The sequence below is a fragment of the Sciurus carolinensis genome, chromosome 2, assembly GCF_902686445.1.
Source record: "Sciurus carolinensis chromosome 2, mSciCar1.2, whole genome shotgun sequence".
Lineage (NCBI taxonomy): Eukaryota > Metazoa > Chordata > Mammalia > Rodentia > Sciuridae > Sciurus > Sciurus carolinensis.
Genome location: NC_062214.1, coordinates 188,083,234 through 188,099,532, shown reverse-complemented (window position 1 = coordinate 188,099,532; position 16,299 = coordinate 188,083,234). Strand labels below are relative to the sequence as shown.

The following is a 16,299-nucleotide window of genomic DNA, read 5'->3' as shown; positions in this document are numbered from 1 at the left end:
GCCACATCCCCAGCCCTATTTTTGTATTTTATTTAGAGACAGGTTATCACTGAGTTGCTTAGCACCTCACTTTTGCTGAGTCTGGCTTTGAACTCAAGATCCTCCTGCCTCAGCCTCCCGAGCTGCTGGGATTATAGGTGTGTGCCACCATTCATTTGTTGGTTTGGGGCTAACTTCTCTGTCTTCTGCCTTCCACCTTCTGCCTGTGTAATTAAATTAGGACATCTCAATTTTGCCATCAAGTAATACTAAACTTATTAAGGATTGCTAAACAAAAATGATAGGAAGCCATTGTTTGACACTAAGCTCCCACAATGCACCCCAACAGACAAAACTAAAAATCAAAATAGCGTCATTCATGCTAAAATGTTGTTACCAGATCAAAACTAAGTTATCTGACTTTCCCAGAAATCAGGAATATGAAAGATACTCAGATTTCCCCAAAATAGAGCAGTGGCCTCAATTTGCCTATTTCTAAGCAATAACCTAGCCCAAGCTATTCAAAGTGTGGTCCCTGGACAAGCCATGTGAATGTTATGTGGGCCCTTGTTAGAAATGCAAAATCTCAGACCTCATGCCTGACCTAGTTAATCCACACTTAAACCAAATCCCCCGTTAAAGATTAGGAAGCACTTATTACCAGATTTCTTTGGTTTGAGGGAAACAGCTTCTGATAGGGACCATCAGCAAATGATTTATTACTCCTCAACTCTAGTTTACTGATAAATAAAGATGACAGTTAGACCATATTGTATGTCAAATATCTTTTTCCAATAAAGTTCTTAGTCTGGCAAGGTTGCCAACGGGTGACCTATAGGCAGAAAGTGGTCTGATGACATACAGTACTTTACTTGAAATGCCTAAGAGTTTTCTCTTGGCCACAATTGACTGGCAGCCCCTTAAACTGAGTATCTATTCTCTAGTTTTTCTGCAAAATTAACCAATTCAGTGTAACTGTAACCAAATACATTAGTTTTGCCTCTTGGTAAGTACAAAGCCAATATGCAGAATCAGCAACTGTGAGTGAAAAAGGTTTATTACTTGCAGCAAGTAGGGAGAGCACCGGGATAATTCCCAAAGCACTACCTCCCCAGACAAAGAAAGCAAGGGACTCTCATTGGGGAAACTTTTGTACATTTTTCTATAGGAAAGATCCATCATCACATGTGGAAGCTGGCATATTCCTGAGCATGCTCAGTTCAAGATCATACAGCACATGTCCAAAAATGGCAGACAGAAATGCCCCTGGGCAGAGAATTTAGTATTGTAATGAGCAAAGTTTACTCTTGTGAGTCAGAGTGTATCTACAGTTTTGGCTGGTTCCTTGTAAGGGTCTCCATAGGACCTTATCTCAGACAAAAACCCAACTTGGAAGGAAGATTAACAGTTATTCAAAGGGGCAATAGCTCCTCCACTACCCCATAAGCTTAGGTGACTGTCCTTAAAAGTACCTACCTACCAACTAACATAGCCCATATTATCCAAGTGACCAGTATGTATATTTGAGAACCTGACAGGAATGATGGGTAGAGGAGAGCGACATTTCTTGAATAAAATATTTATGAAGAAAACATTTTTCAAAGAATTATTAAAGTTGCCTCTATATAAATTGCTAACTATATTTGCTACCTTTCATAGAAGTTTCTGTAGATGTTCCGAATTCCTGATTAACCAATCATTATTAAATTGTGTTTACAATTTTTATTATGTGCTATTCACTGTTGACATTGTTTCCATAGATTTTCAAATAATTGACTACCCACTAGTGGAAATAATAGTTGGAAACCCAATGTTGTTGGAAGTTAATGTGAAAGGTTTCTTTGATGATACTCATAGTTATCTAGTGGAAATTTCTGTAGCTAGCAGATCTTTGCGTCAAGTAAGTTTTTTTTTAATTACAAAAATCAAGTAAGATTCTTTTTAATTACAAAAAGGTCTAAATTATAGAAAATTTAGAATGTAAGCTAAGAAAGAGATTTTAAAAGTACATTGAACCCTGCCTATGGAGGATGACTGTAATTTTTTCTAGTCTTTTTTTTTTTAAGGTGGGGGTCTCATATGTTGCCCAGGCGGAGCTCAAGCTTAGGATCCTCTAGCCTCAGTATCCCAAGTAGCTGGGATCACAGGCACATGCCACCATGCCAAGCTTGACTAAGCACTTCTTACATGTAGAGTATTGAAAATGGCAAAGTAGAGTTTCAAAACAGAGGTTAACAGTGTGATCTCTGGGGAAGACAACCTAGGTTAGGTCTCACTCTGGTGCTGTCTATGTGACCTTGGAAAAGTTGCTTTAGAATGGCTGTTTTCTCATCTCTAAAATGGAATAATAGTAATTTTACCTACTTCACGTTTTGAGAATTAAATGTGATAATACGTGTAGGGCATCTAAAACAACGTTTGACCTGGGGTGTAGCTCCGTGGTAGAGTGCTGACTCGGCATACACGAGATCCTGGGGTCCATTCCCAGCACTGTAAAAATAAATAAAATAAATAAATAAGGGTTGGGGTTGTGGCTCAGTGGTAGAGAACTTGACTAGCACATATGAGGCACTGGGTTCAATCCTCAGCACCAAAACAAATAAATAAAATAAAGGTATTCATCCACAACTAAAAATATTTAATAAATAAATAAGTAACAATGTCTGGAACCTAGAAAATGCTCAGTCAGTATTAATTTACAGTATCTTCTAATTATTTTCATAAAAGTGTATATATACGCTTTTTGAAATGTGCTCATTTCACTTAACCATATGTTTTCATCATTTAAAACCAATAAATCTCTTTTTTTTTCAATAAATCTTTTTCTACATATTCTAAAACTTTTTGTCAGGAAAGTTTTCAGAAATAGACGAAAGTAGATCTTCTATGTACCCATTACCCAGATAAAACAATAGTCAAGATTGTGCTACTTTTATCATTGCTATTTAAATTTGTATTTATATTCTGATACATATATTTTGTGGACAAGAAGGGACTGCTGATCGAGCCCACAGGTGCTTAACCACTGAGTCACATCCCCAGCCCTTTTTGGGACAGGATTTTGCTAAGATGCTTAGGGCCTCGCAAAACTGCTGAGGCTAGCTTTGAACTTGCAATCCTCTTGCTTCAGCCTCCTGAGCTGCTGGGATTACAGGTGTGTGCCACTGTGCCTGGCCTGATTTATTTTTAAAGGAACTGCCAACATCATGTCATTTCACACCACATACTTCCCTTCTCTCACATAACACAATGCCACATCATCACTAAATTTTTAAAACTAATATTTGGGTATTATATAAAACCTAGTTTACAATCATATTTCCCCAATTTCCCCCCCCAAAAAATATTTATAGTTGGTTGGTTTGAACCGAAATACAAACAAGATTCACAAATTATATAGTTGCTTTATCTCTTTATTTTTAATCTATGACCCCTACGGTCCATTTCTTCCCCTGACATCTAATTGTAGAAATTGTATCAAATGTACTATGGAATGTCCAACATTCTGTATTTTTCTGTTTATTTCCTTGTATCTTACTTAACTTGTGTCTTTAAAAAAAAAAATAGTTGTCAATGGACCTTTTATTTTATTTATTTATATGTGGTGCTAAGAATGGAACCCAGGGCTTCACACATGCCAGGCAAGCGCTCTACCACTGAGCCACAACCCCAGCCCTTAGCTTGTGTCTTTAACCCCCTGTATTTTCTTTTATTTTGGAACTCTGCTTAAATTCAGGCACAATGTGCTTGGTAAAAGTATGTAAAAAGTATATCATTTGTAGTGACTACCGTGTCTGAACCAGAGAAGAAAACTACACCTCCAGAGTCTCCAACATCACTACAGTAGTTACTAGTATTTCTACATTTTTTTAAAGTTCCAAAAATACTTAAAGTTTTCAAATAGTATTTATTATATTTCATTAACAATTTAATTTTGATCAAGGTTCAAATATATTTACTGTGCCTTAATTCCTACCAAAAACCTATCTTTATGAAATATAATAATTGCTAAGTGGATAATTTTTTCCAAAGAATAGATCAATTGAAGTTATTTTATTCATATTATCAAAGCAAATATTATCATCAGTGAATGAGGGAAGCCTTATGGATCTGAGTTTAATGTAAGTCCTTCTTGATCCTTGGTCATTTCCAAATATGTTCCAAAACCAATGAGATTGGAATATATTTCTTCATGTAAAAGAATGTTTTCTGATATGATTTAGTCTAAAACAGATTATCATGGTCAAATTTATCATTATATTATCATTCTTTTCCTATTTATTTTCTTTTTTCTATATTCTTTACTTGGTTACTATACTAGTCTGAGAGGGTTGCCACAACAAAATAATTCAGACTGGGTAACTTAAAAAACAGAAATTTACTTTTTGCACAGTCCATTATCAGGCTGTTGGCATGTTCTGAGGCTCAATGACAACTGTCTTCTTATGACTTCACATGGCTGCCACTAGTTCTGTGTGCTATGTCCCAATATCACCAGTTATATTGAATTAGGGCATGGCCAAATGACCTTGTTTTACCTCAATTACCTCTTTAAAGGCCCTATCTCAAAATACAGTCATATCCTGAAGTACTAGAGGTGTGGGGGATTTTGCATAGACACGATTCAACCCATAACAGTTACTTTAAATAAACTTCATCTGTTTGAATATTTTCAGGGTTCAACTTCACTAGCATTGATTATCTGGGCAGCACCAACGGAGTGCTTTGTTACAACAGTGGTGCCAACGTTGAAGAGTAGCTGTAGCTATCTCAGATCTATGCATCATGTTTCTAGCATATATATCCCATTGGAAGACTGGATTAGAGGAGTTCACAAAGACAGTCAGGGTTTTAATATGATCAAAACTTTGCCGGTAAGAAATCTAAGTATATTGGGGACTGGGGATATAGCTCAGTAGTAAAGCACTTGCTTAGCATGAGCAAGGCCCTGGGTTTGGTCCCCAGCACCACCATTTAGTTAGTGACCAAAATAACCAAAAAGAACAACTTAAAGGAGGAAAAGTTTATTTTGGCTTATGGTTTCAGAAGTTCAGACCATGGTCAGCTGGCTCCATTACTCTGGGCCTAAGGTAAGACAAAACATCAGGGTTGAAGGGCAGGATGGAGGAAAATCATTCAGCTCATGGCTCATGGTAACCAGGAAACAGAGAGAAAGAGGGAAGAATCAGATACAAAATGTACAATTCTCAAGCCACATCCCCAGTGACCTACCTCCTCTATCTGCCTTCAGTTACCACCCAGTAAAGTAGTAATTTCAAATTTGTAATCCATCAAACAGATTAATACACTGATTAACTTATAGTTTTAATAATCTAATCATTTCAATTCCTGTATTAACATAGGAGTTTGGGGAATAGCTCATCCAAACCACAACATTCCACCTCTGGGCCCCCAAAACTCATGTCCATTTATAGTGCAAAATGCATTTAGTTCATTTTCAAGAGTCCTCATAGTCTTAACAGCTCCAGTTGTGCCCCAAAGTCCAAGTCCAAAGTCTCATCTGAGGCTCAAGGCAAATTTTTGACTGTGAGCCCCTGTAAAGATCAAAAGCATGTGGCATAGAGTAATATATAATGGTACAGAGTAAGCATTCCCATTGCAAAAGGAAGAAATATGGGACATAGAAAAAAGTGATGGGACCAAAGCAAGACCAAAATCCACCTGGGCAAACAAGTCCTGTAGTTCCATGTTCCAATACTCAGCACATATAATGGTAAGATGTAATCTTCAAAGTGCTTGTCTCCATTCCTGTGATCTTGCCAATTGCAGTTCACATGGCCTTTCTCTTAGGCTGACTCTGGCCACAACCAGCATCTGTCCTCAGCAGATGTTCCATGTTGTTGGCATCTCTTAATCCAGAGAGTCTCCATTGCATCTTCAGCTTCCTTCTCATAGCTTCATGCATTGACCTTTCATGGGCTGCCTGCAGGGATTCTGACCCTGCTACACTTTGCCTGGCCTCCCAGGCCTTTCTCTGAAATCTCAGGGTAAGCCTCCATTACCCCTTAATTCCAGCATCCCACCTCCACGCAGAACTAGCACCATGTGAATGATGCTGAATGTGAAGTCAGCTGAAGCTGTAGCCTGGCCCCCTTGGACCATGGCTGCAGTGACTTCTGAATGCCTGGACGACTGGACACAGTGAAACGAATCCTGAGGAAACTGCTTTCCAGGCAACCCTATGCAAGCAGGGTGGCCTCAAGGTCTCTTAAACGAGTTTTCACTTCTACACCCTTGAGCTTCATTGGGTGTGGTTTTGCTGATTCCTGAGATGCCCTCAGGGCATCTTTCCTTTTTCACTGCAAAGAACTTAACTTCTCTTTATTGATTACAATCTTTTCAGCAACTTCCTTGGCCCCAATTTTACATGTGCTTCTTCTCTGACCAAACTGAAAGTTTTTCAGATCTTGCCTCTCTGCTCTCGCCTTCCAGTTCTCACAATAAACCTAGCTAAAACCTGCCAGCAGCACTCATGCCACTGCCTGAATACCTTTAAATTTACCCTCACAGAAAGTCTCAGGACATGGGCAAAATGTAAACAATTTATTTGCCAGAATGTAACATGAATGTCCTCTAGTCCAATTCCCAATAAAGTCCCCATGCCCCTCTGAAAACTCATGAGCACAGTCTTTACTGTCCACATTTCTAACCACCTTCTGGTCTTCTGAGCTCCCACCAGAATTGCCCATTAAGCTCTGCTTACAACATTCTATGGCTTCTCCAGCCCATACCTCCAGCTCTTCCAAACTCCTCCCACAAGCCAAAGGCTTCTGAACAACATGGTCAGGTTAGTCATAGCAATGACCCCACTTCTCAGTACCAATTTCTGTGCTAGTCAGTTTTTCATCAGTGTGACCAAAGAGAACTTAGAGAAGGAAAAGTTTATTTTGGCTCATGGTTTCAGAGGTTCAGCCCATGGTCAACTAACTCCATAGCTCTGGGTCGGAGACAAGGCAGAACATCATGGCAGAAGGACATAGTAGAGGAAATTCACTCAGCTCATGGCAGCCAGGAAGCAGAAAGAGAAGGAGGAACCAGGGACAAAAATATGTAATCCTCAAACCACAACTTTTGCCCTGCCCTTAAATTGACTTATCCTAAGTTAATGTATCTGACTGGACCCATTTCAGTATAATAATTTTAACTCTTGCCTTGTCAGAATCTGGGACTCTTTTTTAAAATAAAATTTACTAAATTACTACTTAGAATTTTCTTTGGGACAAAAAGTAAATAACTAAACTTGAAGAATTATTTACTGACAAAAATCACTAAATCTTTTTTATAAAAATCCTTAACCATCATTGCACTGACTTTATGGCAACTATTTTAGGTACTGAAAGTATTTTTCACTTACAAGTTCCAAATAATATTACCATAGGTTGGGGTGGTTGAAATTCCAGCAAATGACTGTTAGGAGTGTTGGGGGATGGGAAATTTACTTTAATGCCTGGAGCTAAAAATGAAATACTTGAATTGATTACTTTTCTATAAAGTAAAGATATTTTCAGACTTAGCAACTAAAAATGAATTTTACATTTTCTTTGTCTAATCACTTATAGGCAAACTACAGGCCTCCATCTAATATGGGAATTGCCATTCCACTCACAGATAATTTTTATAATGCAGATCCTAGCAAACCTATACCAAGAAATCTATTTCGCAAGTCCAAGGTAAACATTTTTTTATAAACAAACTAGTAGAGTACTTATTTGTATTCAAGGAATCATTCAGCAAAATTACAGATGAACCCAGCTGTGTAGATTAAGTGAAAAGATTATTATTATTTATTATTATCATTATTACTACTACTACTACTATCACCACTACTGTAACCCCTGTTCTCCTCCCACTGCTTTATCCCCTCTTCCTTAATTGCCACTCTCAAATACAGAGTTGGAGCCAAGAAATCCAAATGGACTCTTGACCTCTCCCTGGCTCCTAGTCAGATTTCAAAGATGATCAGTGGGGCAAGAGACCTCAGACCCACCTCGAGTCTCCAGCCCTGTGAAAGTAATGGTGTCCAAAAGGAAAGAAGATGGTTTGCTTCAATACAGGCACATTTAAACCACTGCTAAGATTCTGTCTAGAAAATAACCACCAACAGCACCTTGCTTCCTTGGAGAGAGAGTAAGCCAGGTAGCAAGAACAGAGGGAGCCATCAGGTCCAGAGCAAAAGGACGTTATGGGGTAACATCTTGAGGACACCTCATAGATGCTCATGCAGTCTTCAGAAAAATGCACCCACCTTCATATATACATGTCTGCTTGAACTCACACAGAGACATAACCTAGGCATTTCTGTGGTTCAAAAGTCGCCACTGTCTTCCCATCTCAGTCAGAAAAGTGCATTCTTACAATGGTTTAAAGCCCTCCTGGTTTGGCCCTGGCATTACACCTGACCTGATGTTCAGCAATCTGCTCCAGCCACACTGTCCTCTTTGCTATTTCTCAAGTATGCCAGACATGTCTCACCTCAGGGCCTTTGCAGTTTCAGGAAATCCCTCCGTCTGGAATGATCTTTTGCCACATATCACAGGGCTCAATCACTGCCTTCTTCAGATTTTTGCTTAAATGTTACCATCATAGTGAGGCTTTCCCTGCCTACACACTATTTGGAATCAATTCCCACTGTCCCCTTCCCCCTCCTCTTCCTAAAGTAAAATACTTTATGTATTTTACTCATTTATTTATTATATTTCTGGTCCCATAAGAAGGTAGACTCATAAGGCAAGCTTTTGAGCTGTTTTTTACTGTATCCCCAGTACCCAGAAGAGTGTCAGATAAGTTAATAATACACATTTATATGGTATATCGATCAGCTCTTCATCACTATGAGAAGATACCTGAGACAACTTATAAGGAGGAAAGATCAATTTTGGCTCATGGTTTCAGAGATTTCAGTCCCTGGTCCCTTGGCCCTTTTGCTTTGGACCTGTGGTGAGGCAGAATGTGGTAGTGGGAGCACGTGGTACAGCAAAGCTGCTCATGTCATAGTGGCTGGGAAGCCAAGACAGAGAGAGTGTGTAGGGGACCAATATCCCCTTGCAGGGCAGCCCTCCAACAACCTAACTTCCTTCATTAGGCTGCATCTCTGAAAGATTCCATCTGGAGGTTCCACCATCTAGGACCCCTTGGCTGTGACCAAGCCTTCAACACGTGACCTTTGGGGGACATTTAAGATGTAAACTACAGAGCTGGGGGTGTAGATCACTGGTAGAGTGCTTGCCTAGCATGTGCCAGGCCCTGGGTTCCATCCCTAGTACTACTAAAGAAATAAATAAGTAAAAGCCATATATCAGCATATTAATACACACACACACACACACACAGAGTTAACATACTTATTATTGAATCTTGGATTTAAGGGTAAGAAATTTTGCTCCAGGTTGTGAGCAACTATGAAACTGAGTTCTTCCTCAATTCCATTTTCTACCAAATGCAAACCCTGTTTGTCCGTAGAACCACCTCTGTTGGAACGTGACTCTACTATTTTTACATGGAAATCCTTAGATTTCTGGATTTTTCCCCCCAGAATTCCCTTGGGAGCTAAATAGGAAATGCCTAATTTATGCCTAAGTAAATAAGAGGGGTTTTTTAAATACACCTTGTATGCATCCAACAAATGTTACTTTCAGCGTTTCCAGTGCTGTCAGGCACTGACCACACATTCTCTGAGGATATCACACTGGGCAAGATAAGCCAGATATCTTCCTGGCTTTTAGCCTGACAGAGAACAGGTATGAAACAAAAAGCTGTACAAATGAAATACTGTCACCTAGTGCAGAGTTTCTGAACAGTGTGGCCCTGTATAACCCAAAGCAGAATTCAGCGGAAATATTTTTATAATGTAGTTTTCTCAACCTCACCTCATGCTACTGAATCAGAAACTATGGTGTGAGGTCCTGAAATCTGCCTTCTAAAACATTTCTGCAGTTTCAGACAGACCAGCAGGAGAGCCAGACCCGTGACAAGCAGTGTGGCTGTGGGCCAGGATTCGCGAGTTTAGGAGGTCACCCACAAGGAAAGGCATCCCGGTGGAGACCAGCAGATGAGCTGGGGCTGACCAGCAAGGGGAGGAGGAGGTGGTGGCATATAAAAGGGAAAAGTGCAGGTCAGGAATATTCCAGGTAGAGCGAACACTGTGCACAAAGGGTGGAGACAGGAAAAGGGCTCAGGGACTTTGAAAAATTCAGGGGAAACCATTCAGCCTGCAGCATAATGAGCAAGAGAGAGAACAACAGGCCCTAAAGCTGCCAGGCCTCCAAGGCCAACAAGGGGATTTTGAATTTGATCCTAAATGAAATGAAGAGCCCAAGAGTTTTAAGCAAGAGGTTGATGCTATGTTCGTGTTTTTAAAAATACCATTGGACCAGGGCCGGGATGTAATTCCATGTTTGAGTACACGCTTAGCATGCACAGGGCCCTTGGTTCAATCCTCAACACACCCCAAAATAAATACATGATTTTACCAGTTTTATAATACATACGTGTACTTATGTATATATTCTCCATGAAACATCAGTGAACATTTTCAAATGGAATGTATCTGTTAGATGTATCAAAATGGGTAATAAATAAATGGATGATAGGAAGATACATGCAGGATAGAGGAGAGAGATTCTATTAAGAGGACGGAACATTTGAGGAAATTTTCAAGCAGAGTCAGATTCTCAGAGAAATACAACTGGTAGAGATCACAAGCATAGTGTCTTTAGGGCTGTTTTGGGGCTGTTTTGGTGCCTCAGAGCAGGGAGTTTGATGGTCCTGATATGCCGTGTTCCAAATGACACAGAATTTACAGATCCTGGGCAACTGCACTGAGCTCAACTGACAAATTAACATTCAAGGAGATAATGAAAATTCAGAAATGAACGGGGTGAGCTTGGTGATATACGCCCATAATCCCAGCTGCGCAGGAGGCTGAGGCAGGAGGATTTCAAGTTCGAGGCCAGCCTTAGCAACTTAACAAGAGGCTATTTCAAAACCAAACAAAATAAAGGACTGGGGATGTAGCTTAGTGGTAGAGCACACCTGGTTCAATCCCCAGTATCACAAAAATAAATAAATAAAATTTTAAAATGCTATAATTTTCTTTCATTCATTCATTCATTCATTCACTCATTGTGGTGCTATGGATTAAACCCAAGGCCTTGCACATGCTAGGCAAACACTCTACCACTGAGCCATATCCCTAGCCCCTCTTATTTTATTATTAATGGATTCCTTGTAATTTCTCAGGAATTTCATTCATTCGAGGAGTAAATATTTATTGAAAATTTACTCGGTTCACAGAAATCCTGCAACACAAAAAAAAGTAAGTCAACCTGTGTTGCTTCTGTTCCCAGGAAACTGGTAAATACAAACAGTGTGCTCATGTTTCTACTCGAGAGGAGTGTAATTGTACATGGGATCAGAAGTTTTCACATGCTGTCGCTTTCTCGGATTGCAAAGAAAAAGTAAGAAAGTTTTTAATCACCTAAAGACAGAGTACTTTCATATTAATAAGATTTGGAAATGCGTCTTTTGGTTAAACATGAAAACTCAAGACATAGAGATAATGTCTATTATGACATGGGACTAAATATAATACAAAATTTAAAAGATTTGGTTAAATGTACCTAAACTCATCTGTAAAATAAAATAAAAATGTCTGCATTGCCCTGTTTCATGGGATACACACACACACACACTATGAAAACGATTTGTTACCTGTAAAACACTATACCAGATGACAGTGAATAATGATTCATTCAAAAAATTTTGAGGCCCTAATATATATCAGATACTTGCATATAGAAGTCCAAGTACTTCTAAACAAGGAATTCAGTCTGGTGGTATGTACATTGGTTAAGAGATGGGTTCTGTGTCAAATAATATTTCATTCTGTTAGTACTAAAGCATCCAAAGGCATATCAAATTAATGTTGGTGTTTGCATTAGCAGTCACATGTGCAATTGGTTTAATTTTCAAGCAGATCCATTTCAAAGGCCTTGTAAGACATCATAGAGATTATGAATTTTATATAGACGATATAACTATAAGACATGATAAGATATGTAGTCAGAGAGACTGTTTATGAAGTGATTTCATATGTATAATATGGGATTGGACATTCAGTAAAAACATTATGAGGGCTGTTATTGTATACCACTTGCTGAACTAAAATAATATTTCTTGAGTATTATCTCCTGAACTCTGCTTTAAGCCTTCTTTGCGATTTATCTCAATTAGAGTTGCAGAGAACCAGGCAACTTGCTGAAGATCAAACTGTTAACAGGCGTTGGAGCTGGATTTGGATGCTGAATCCACAGCCTGAGTTATGAACTGGCAGGGGTGGGGGGGGTGGAAGGGGAAGGAGAATGCTTGGGACCCAATTCTTGCAGAGCCTCATGGGACATGGTTTAGCAAAAAAAAAAAAAAAAAAAAAAAAAAAAAAAAAAAGTTTGGATGACATCATAGTAAATATCTGTGAAAACGACCAGTAGAAACTTATGAATCTCATTACCACCATGTTTGCATATTGTCTTGGGGGTTCACATGGATTCCGTACTGACTTTTTTCATGCCTGGAAAGGCAGAAACCCTAAAAAGCACATTTCATTTAGAATAACCAAACTATTGGCAATGTACCTATTCATTTTTGACCAGGAAATTAAATGACTATTGAATTTTCCAAATTTACAATCATTCTTGGAATTTGTATTTTAGGTTCCTCGTTTCAAATTTCCAGTTACACAATATCCAATTACCTTGGACATTTTGAGTGAAAATGAACATGTCCCAGTGAAATCTCCATATTTGGTTACTGTGACTGAAGTGAACTTGAGGAAAAACTGGAACCTCAGTAGGGTTTGCTGTCTTCTATGATTATTGTATCTTATAAGTTATGTTATTATTATTGCTTTACAAAGATCAGTGGTCTATAAAGAGGTGGCTAGAGTTGTTTGGAAAAGGATTTCAATCCTTTGGCATGTTGCAGTTTGCTTCTATTGTCCCCCACTTAAGTCCTCATCATGTTCAGTGACATGGATTCTATGGTATAAAAGCATTTTTGAAGAATTTCAACTTCCAAAACATTGAGAGTCATTATGGAGATTAGTAATAACCATGACTGAACATGCTGATCTAGTGTCTCACCTCTTATTCAGTGAGGCAAAGGAGATACAAAGGGTGTTGCCAGATAATCTATGGACTCTGTCTTCTAATCATAAGAGTAAAGTTTTTTTAGAGATTGGGTGGTAGAGGCTGGGGATACGGCTCAGAGGCAGAGTGCTTACCTAGCACAAGAAGGGCCCTGGTTTTGATCACCAACACCTAAACCAAACCACAACAACTACAAAAAATTATGGAAAAAGAATAATAGAAAAGATGCAAAAATATTTTTAAATACAAAAAAAGGAAATTTACCCAGATTCAAATTTACCTTGAATCTACAGCTTTTTGTGGCATATTTTGTGTTTGTATGAGTACTTTGGGGGAAAGATTAACTAACCAGATAGAATCGACCAAATAGAAATTGTAATGTCATTAATGTCCTACTAAACATACAACATTTAGTTTTCAGTGAGTCCTGCTTCACCCAATACATATGCATTTTTGAAATAAAAAATACCAAATATTTTGCTTTAATTAATATCCCCATTTTCTGTGGTGTGTTGGAGTCCTGATTGTTCAATATTGAAGCATTTTACAAGCCAATTGTTCAAATATTGGTAGCATGAGTACCGCCATGATGAGAGTATTCACACTGTGGAAATCGGCTCCTGCTCAATCAGAGCGTATTTTCCCTTAAGATCCCGTATACCGTTATACCACTGCTATCTAACCCTACACTATCTAAAGAGAATGACAAGAATAGCTGACCACTTCCTTTGGAAAAGACTCAAGTGATCCTTTTATGAAACTTCACTGCCACCCTATTGAAAATCATTCACCAACCACTCAGGAGGTCCCAAGATGATCTCACTGTCAAAAACACAAAGAATGGTCAGGTAAAGATTAGTCATGAATCAAGAGATGGGAGGAAAGGTCAGTCTGCAGTAAGGTGGTCAGAGAAGCTTGTCCTTCTCAAGGGTGCCAAGGTCCCCTAAAGCTATCTTCTACAAAGTCAGCAGATCTAAAAAGATATAACTGAATCATGTCATGGAGTGGAAGCTTTCACTATACCTTAATATGTGTAACAAATTTTACACAAATTGAGAAAATGATATGTGCACTTCAAATATATTTCTTGTATTTTTAGAACACTCTGTACCAGAAAATGTTAAAAAACTTAAAAATCATTTAGAAACAATCCTTCATACTTCAGTGTATAATCCATCAGGTCTCAACTTAAGTATAAAGGTAAGTTGACAGCATTTTTGTTCTCACTGTGCTGAGTTTAAAAGAAACATATGTGTCTAAGGATTGATTTTAGTCTCCAAGTATCGGTATCTGGGAACAGTTGCCAACTTTAAACTATATGGAGAGGGCTGGGGTGTGGTTCAGTGGTAGAGCATGTGTTCAGCATACACAGGACTCTGGTTTCAATCCCCAGTACCTACAAATACAGTATATGGACAGTGTTTGCTTTTCCTCCATTTCCCTTGATGTTATTATTTCCTAAGGGTTCTTAAAGTTGCATTTAACATTAACTTACTAATTTTTAAGCTGATGGACAAGATGGATTATCTAAAGTGGAGCAGAAATGATATTTCCAAAATTTAGAAAGAAATGGGTTGAGTGCTTTCTTTTCAGGAGACACACACAGGCATATATCTTCTAGTTCCAGCTACCCGTAAGAATGGGTGGTGTTGATATAACCCTCAAGCTCTGTAAGATCAATTAGGGGATATACCAAAACTTCAAATTTTGAGGGTTAGTCCAAAGTACTCATCTAAGCCAAGGTAGACTTTGGTTTTGTTTCTTTTTAAAAAGAAATATGCCAGTTATTAAATTTCTATATTTCCATCTCTCCTTTTATTTTGATACATGATAAATGTGTGTCCTCAGGAAGGGGATCGGAACCCTTCCATGCAACACTGTAGAGAAAGCCACCTTGATGTATTCTTACTTAACGGAGCACACATGTTGGTGCCACTAATGATCAGACCTTTTTTCCCACAGGGTTCTGAGCTTTTTCACTTTAGAGTGACCGTGGTTCCAGGGGTCACTTTTTGTAACTTAGTTGAAGAATTTCAGGTATAGTGAATGTATGAGGTACCAAAGGGGGTAATGGCTGGGGAAGGGACATGAAGAGTATCAATCTAAGGGACACGAAAGAGAAAATATGGGCAGAATTCGTGTGATGGTCCAGGCTGGGCGACGCGGGCTCCTGGAGGAGAGAGGGGGTGTGGAGGTTTGGTGGAGGTCGAACATCTGCATATCTCTGGGCAAAATTTTGATAAGTGATTAATCGGGAAAGCATGCAGTGTTCAGTATTTTGCATGACTAAATTCAGAAAGCTCAACGCCCTTGCTCTTTCTGTTGCAGATTTATGTTGATGAAGTACCATTGCCATTTCCAGGACACACACTCATCGCTGTGGCAGCAGCTGTGGTGCTGGGGGGGTTGATTTTTACGGCATTTATGTTTCAACTGCGTAACATCCACCCATGGAGGGCATTCCGAAGATGGATCCGAAGAAACACCCTCAACCTATCCAATACCAATGTCCCTTAACTGGCTCACAGGTGAAAGTCTCAATGACAAACTCACGATAATCCTAAACTCACTTTATTTTCTAGTGTCACTAAAGGAGCCCTAGAACCATATATTTGAACATTGAATAGGCAAACTAGATAAAATACTAAAGAATCACCATTATAATTCGCATTGTTGTCCATAGGTTTGCCATTCCATTTTCTTGTAAACACGTATTTCAGTGCTTCTAGAGAAGATGCTCCTTGATGCTTTTTGAAAAATATAAAGTGACAACCAACCCCGTGCAGAATGGTTTTCTGTATTTTTCCATAGCAGTTCTTGGCTGAGCTATTCTGTGTAGTCGGAACCCGAGCCCTGCGGCTTCCTAGGGGAACAGGACCGGATGAGGCGGACAGTGATGGAGGTCCATCAGACGCTGTGCCCTCAGAGCCTGCTGGGAGTGAGAGGAAGCCATCTAAGTTTCTGCAAAACTAGATTATGGTACCCAAAGAGATGGAAATGTGACCCTGTCCAGGAGTGCGGGAAGAACGTGGTGTCTGGGCGAGGAATTAGTTTAGAAATCTACATACGGCATGTAGGACCCCAAAAAATCTCTCTGTGGGCTCTTGGTATACCTGTTTCCAAGGAGCCAGTGGATGACTGATACTCAGCGACCCGA

At 39.1% G+C, this 16,299-nt stretch overlaps 1 protein-coding gene across 1 annotated transcript in view; it reads left to right on the top strand.

Moving 5' to 3' along the window:
- Positions 1-15,659, top strand: part of Catsperb (cation channel sperm associated auxiliary subunit beta) — a 103,887-nt gene extending 88,228 nt beyond the window's left edge. Inside the window, exons 19-26 of the mRNA XM_047539410.1 lie at positions 1,740-1,879; positions 4,656-4,853; positions 7,560-7,670; positions 11,346-11,456; positions 12,708-12,843; positions 14,242-14,342; positions 15,105-15,179; positions 15,471-15,659. Coding sequence (XP_047395366.1) covers positions 1,740-1,879; positions 4,656-4,853; positions 7,560-7,670; positions 11,346-11,456; positions 12,708-12,843; positions 14,242-14,342; positions 15,105-15,179; positions 15,471-15,659 — 1,061 coding nt within the window. The remainder of the gene's footprint in view (positions 1-1,739; positions 1,880-4,655; positions 4,854-7,559; positions 7,671-11,345; positions 11,457-12,707; positions 12,844-14,241; positions 14,343-15,104; positions 15,180-15,470) is intronic.
- Positions 15,660-16,299: the final 640 nt, after the last annotated feature.